The sequence below is a fragment of the Octodon degus genome, unplaced genomic scaffold, assembly GCF_000260255.1.
Source record: "Octodon degus isolate 3935 unplaced genomic scaffold, OctDeg1.0 scaffold00002, whole genome shotgun sequence".
Lineage (NCBI taxonomy): Eukaryota > Metazoa > Chordata > Mammalia > Rodentia > Octodontidae > Octodon > Octodon degus.
In genome coordinates this window covers 26,572,870-26,578,688 of record NW_004524578.1, presented here as the reverse complement: position 1 = coordinate 26,578,688, position 5,819 = coordinate 26,572,870, and the positions used below count along the sequence as shown (strand labels likewise).

Sequence of the window (5,819 nt, the reverse complement as noted above, 5' to 3'; positions counted from 1 at the left end):
GGTCCCTGTGCTTTGCTAAGCTTGTTCTAAGTAGGTGCTTTAGACCACTGAGCCATCCCTCCAGCCCCAAGGCTCCCATCTTTAAGGTTGAGCACTAGAATGGATTTCTAAGGGAGACTGTAAATTCCTTTTGATTTAAACATGACATTGATGATATAAAGTCTCACTTCAGAAGCCTTTTTAAACTGAATGTGAGGGGACATGCCTGCAGTCCCAGCACACTGCGGGCTGAGAATTCAAGGCCAGCCTGGACTATGTAGGGAGAGCCTTTCTCCAAAAAGAAAAAGCCTTTGCAACACGAATTAATATTTTGTTTTATAACTTTATTTTTCTTTCTTTCTTCCTTTCTTTTTTTTTTTTTTTTGCAGAACCGGGGATTGAACTCAGGCCCTTGTGCTTGCCAGGCAAGCGCTTATTCAACTGAGCCATCTCCCTGGCCCCTGTTTTATAATTTTCTTTCTGTTTTTTGGAACCTATTGTGTAGTTGAGGCTAGCCTGAAATTAGGGTGATTCTTCTGCCTCAGACTTGAGAATGCCGAGATTATAGGCGTGTGCCACCATAGCCAGCTGCAACTAACCTTTGTCTGTCTTGGAGTCTTCTCTAGCAAGCTTTATGCCTTTGTCTGTCTTCTTTAGATGGTCTGTGTTAGGGATATTGTTCTAGGTTGATAATACTGTAGTGTTCCCCCTTTCACTCTGATGTTAGCTTTTATCAATTTTATACAGTGTTTCAGTATGAGTTGGTGTGAAACTAATCTGTTCTTTTTCTCAGCAATTAGCACATAAAGTGCTGCTGTGTCTCTCTTCGGACCATTTCCTAACTGTACTATACTTAGCATAATGTTTTTTGATTCTCATCTGTGACCTTCAGGACTAATCTTTCTTGTGTTCACCATGGATCCTTCAGGGTCTACCATGCATAAACAATCTTTGTACTACCTCTCTTCCCTTTTATACAGAATCACAGCAGCCACCCATGTTCACGAAGCCAGCAGCAGATCCCATGCCATCTTCACCATTTACTACTCACAGGTTGGTTACTCATGCTTGGTGAGATTTCTCGTTCTCCCTTTTGGCTGCATTTTTGTTTTCTTTGTTTTGTATGTTTTTTGGGGGTGGGAGGTGAGTACCAGGAATTGTTTTAGATTTTTGAGATAGGTCTTAATGCATACTATACTTTAGGCTTTTAACTCACTATGTGGCCCAGGCTGGTCTTGAATTTGCAGCAATCCTGAGTTTACACACGGGAATATAGGCATGCTCCTCTCCTCTCCTCTCTTCTTCTCCCCTCCCATTTCCCTTCCCCTCCTCCCTCTCCTCCCCTCCCCTCTCCTCTTATTTTCCAGGGTTTTCTAATATGACCTAATGATATAAAAGGACCTACTCAGAATATATTAAGCTATACTTGAAGAAAGAGTAGAGATAGAGACAGTTCATAAAAATTCATCGAGGCTTTGCATTGTGGGAACTCCTTCCTTCCTTGCTCCCCAGCCATTTTGGCGGCTACTCCTGGTTGAGGGCCATCCACACCTAAGGCAGGAAGATGGTGGCCGCAAGGAAGATGAAAAAATTTCTGGAGTCCATCAACTCTAGGTTTCAACTTATTATAAAAAGTGGAAAATACGTTCTGGATACAAGCAAGTGCTGAAGATGATCAAATAGGGCAAAGCAAAATTGATCGTCCTTGGCAACAAATGCCCAGCCTTGAGGAAATCTGAAATAGAGTACTATGCCATATTGTGAAACCAGCAGTTTTGCTATTGCTCCTGCCATAGAGGTTTGCTTGATTTTGAGCATTGTCAGTTTAAATGGTGGTCACTAGGAAACAAGGGGGTAAGTGACTTCCCTAGGTGTGGGTGTTTTTCAGGCAAGACACAAACTGGCAGACTATCTGGAGATTAAATAGGGAATTCTGGAGGTGATGCAGCAATAACAGGTTAGATGAGACCCTCATACATCTTAGGTACCAGAAGCTATGGACATAAACAGCAGAAACTATAATTGGGCCTAAGCTACCCACAAAGATCTGGCAGACTTGTACTTATATACAATGGAAGCCTAGTAGGGCGTCTGGCCAGTGGATGCCAGGGAAAACTTAAAAATGACCTGAATTATTTTTTAAAAAATATTTTTTTGATAAAGGGTCTCGCTATGCAGTTCAGACTCATAGTGATTCTCCTGTCCCAGCCTCCCCAGGGCTGGTATTACAGGCATGTGCCACCATGCCCGGTTTCAGGGCTGGCATTGCATGTGGTACCGGGGACCACTTGCCAGGTAGGTGCTTAGACTGCTGAGCTATCTCCCCAGTCCCCATCTAGATCCACCAACAGACTGAAAGTCTTATTTAATCTAGTTGTTTGGTTTTAACTTCTGATCAGTCCTTGGCTGTGCACTAAGCTCTGCAGATACAGGGCAGTCTTCAAGAAGAAAGGCTTAAGTCCAGAAACAAAAGAAGAACTGGACAGAATCTCTTCGGCTGGGTATGCCAGAGAGATAGATTTCACAGATTTAGTTGAAACATACCACCACCACCTTGAAGACGAAGTATCAGAATCTGGAGTTGCTAATGCTCCCTAAAATATCTAATAATGCCATTAAAAATTTTCAGGCACTAGCTAGCCATGGTGGTGCACGCCAGTAATCCTAGCACTGTAACCTGTGCTTAGATTGGAGAGAGCTGTGGCAAGAGCTGTGACCTATATTTAGCAAGGAGAAAAAAGTCAATAGAAAGTGGTGCTATATGCCTTAGATGTTGGATTTAGTATAATAAAGACTTGATAGCTATTTCTGTGTCACCTCCCACAGTGACACATACCTATAATCTTAGCTACACAAAATGCTGAAGCAGAAGGATTATAATATGAGATGGACATACTGAACCATTTAGTGAGAACTTGCCCCCCAAATTAAAATAGGATATAGATACAGTTTAGAAATAGAATGTGTGCTGGGTGTGCACAAGGCCCTGAGTTCAATCCTCAGTACTAAAGAAAACAAAACAAAAATCAGAAGAAACTGTGTTCAAGGAATTAAAACCTGATGACAATGACTTGATGGGGAAATCCTAAAGATAGAAATTAAAAAAAAATTTTTTTTTGAGATAGGGTCTTGCTGTGTACTTCAGGTTAGCCTTGAATTCATTCCATAGCCCAGGCAAGCCTCAAACTTATGGCAGTTCTCTTGCCTCAGCCTCCAGAGTGCTGGGATTACAGGTGTGTGCCACCATGCCCAGCTAGAATTTAATTTTTTTTAACGTGAATTTTGAGATTGGAATGTACAGTAATGGAAATGGAAAATTCACTTAGTGGGACTCATATCAGATTTTATTTTATTATTAGTTTTGTTTTGTGTGAGACAGGTTCTTATTAGGCAGTTCAGGCTGGCCTTGACCTCACTATTTAGCCCAGACTGGCCTCAGACTTGCTGTGATCCTTCTGGTTTAGTATCTCAAGTGCTGGGATTATAGGGGTGAGCAATCATGTTCAGCTTGATATCAGATTTCACATGGCAGAAGAATTAGTGAACTTGAAAATAAGTCTAGTAGACATCATCCGGTTTCCAGAAGAGAGTAAAAAGATAGAAGAAAAATGAACAAAGCTCCGTTCAGCTATAGAGTAGCATAAAGGACATTTACATGTATAATGAGATCTCAAAAAGAACAGAAAATAAAGCATTTAAAAAACATTGAGAAATAATGATCCCAAATCCCTAAAATTTGTTGAAAATTATTACACAGCTTATGAACTCTAATTATAACAAATACAGACATACACATCAAAACATGAAAAAGAGATCAGTCTTGAGCAAGCAGGACGCTGTTGACTGCAGCAGCAGAGCGATGCCTAAATCAAAGGAACTTGTTTCTTCTGGCTCTTCAGGCTGATTCTGACAGTGAAGTTGACAAAAAGTTTAAGAGGGAAAAGCAAGTTGCTCCAGAAAAGCCTGTAAAGGCACAGAAGACTGGTAAATCCTCAAGAGCTCTGTCATCTTCTAAGCAGAGCAGCAGCAGCAGCAGAGACAATAACATGTTTCAGATTGGGAAAATGAGATGTGTCAGTTTTCGGGACTTTAAAGGGAAAGTTCTAATTGATATTAGAGAATATTGGGGTGGATCCAGAAGGTGAAATGAAACCAGGAAGAAAAGGTATTTCTTTACATCCAGAACAGTGAAGCCAGCTGAAGGAGCATATTTCTGACATTGATGATGCAATAAGAAAACTAGAATCTGAGCCATAAAAACCTGTACTGTTGTAGTTGTTTTACTCTGTCTTTTTACCTTATCTTTTGTTTTCTACACGTTGTTTTCCAAGCTGTTGTATATTTAGATTGCAAAACAATTTGTAAGATGAATACTTTTTAAAAATTTGCTGGCCAGGGAGATGGCTCAGTAGAATAAGCGCTTCCTTGGCAAGTGCAAGGGGCCTGAGTTCAGTCCCCAGTTCCGTCAGTAAATAAATAAATAATTTGCATTATTAAAAATGTTCTGAGTAAAGCTAATTGTCAGCTTTATTAAGGAGGATTGCTTTGTGCCCACCACTTAGTGCAAAATAAAATCAAGTGATTCCACTCAAAAAAAAAAAAAAAAAAAAACAAAACAAAACATGAAAAATAAGAAAAAGCTGTAATATCAGCACTTGGGAGGCTGAAGCAGGAGGATTGCTGCAAGTTTGAGGCCAGCTGGGGCAACCTAGTGAGTTCAAGGCCAGTTTGAATTACATAGTAAACAGGCATGGTGGTATATACCTAGAATCCCAGCATTTGTGTGGCTGAGGCAGGAGGCTTGCTGAGAATTTGAGGGTAGCCTGGGCAACATAGTGAGACCCTGCCTCAAAAAACAAACAAAAAAAATGTATCAAGAGCTAGGCAACATGACACATGCCTATAGTCGTAGGCACTCAGGAGGCTGAAACAAAAGGTTTGTGGCCAGCTTAGTCAACTTAGTGAGACTTTACCTCAAAATAGAAAGAGGTGTGGGTATAGCTCAGTGGCAGAATATAGCCCAGGCATGGTCGTACGTATCTGTAATTTCAGCATTTGGGAGGCTGAGACAGGAGAAGCACAAATTTGTGGCCATCCTGGTCAACCCTGAGACAAGGGGTGGGGAGTGAAGCTCAGTGGCAGAATCTTTGTGTGAGTGAATCATGGTGCATACCTGTAATATCAGCACTTGGGAGGCTGAAGCAGGAGGATTGCTGCAAGTTTGAGGCCAGCTGGGGCAACCTAGTGAGTTCAAGGCCAGTTTGAATTACATAGTAAGATCCTGTCTTGGAAAAAAATAAAAGAACGCTTGTGTAGCATATGTGAGGCTCTGGATTCAGTCCCTGGCATTGAAAAAGATCAACAGGAATTACAATGGTAAAGTAAACATACAGTTCACCCTCCATATCCACAGATTGTATATCATGTAATTAGGCCTGTGATAGTTGCACCTGTACTAATTATGTGCAGGATTTCTTTTCTTGAATAACACAATTGTATAGTTATACATTTATATTGTATTATGTTTTATAAGTAATCTGGGAATAATTTATAGTGTGTAGGAGGGTGTGTGTAAGGTTATATGCAAATACTGTGCCATTTCATGTTATAGAAGATACTTGAGCATCCTTGGATTTTGTTATCCACAGAAGTTACAGAATCAGTTCTTTGTGAATACTAAGAAACGGTTGTACTTTTAACATGGAGAGAGCAATGAAACAATAACAAAGAAAAAGGCATAAGATGGCTCAGTGGTCTAAAGCACCTACTTAGAACAAGCTAAGCTAAGCAAAGCACAGGGACCGCAGTTCAATCCCCCAGCACCACATGCCAGCCAGCCC

The 5,819-nt window shown here is 40.8% G+C and overlaps 1 protein-coding gene across 6 annotated transcripts in view; it reads left to right on the top strand.

Moving 5' to 3' along the window:
* Window positions 1-5,819, top strand: part of Stard9 (StAR related lipid transfer domain containing 9) — a 192,471-nt gene that overhangs the window by 75,957 nt on the left and 110,695 nt on the right. For all 6 annotated transcript variants that reach the window (XR_002820350.1, XR_002820348.1, XR_002820349.1 and 3 more), the window contains one exon: window positions 960-1,032. Coding sequence is in view for 3 of the 6 variants with exons in the window: in XM_023711167.1 (XP_023566935.1) it covers window positions 960-1,032 (73 nt within the window). In the remaining 3 variants the exon portion in view is untranslated. The remainder of the gene's footprint in view (window positions 1-959; window positions 1,033-5,819) is intronic.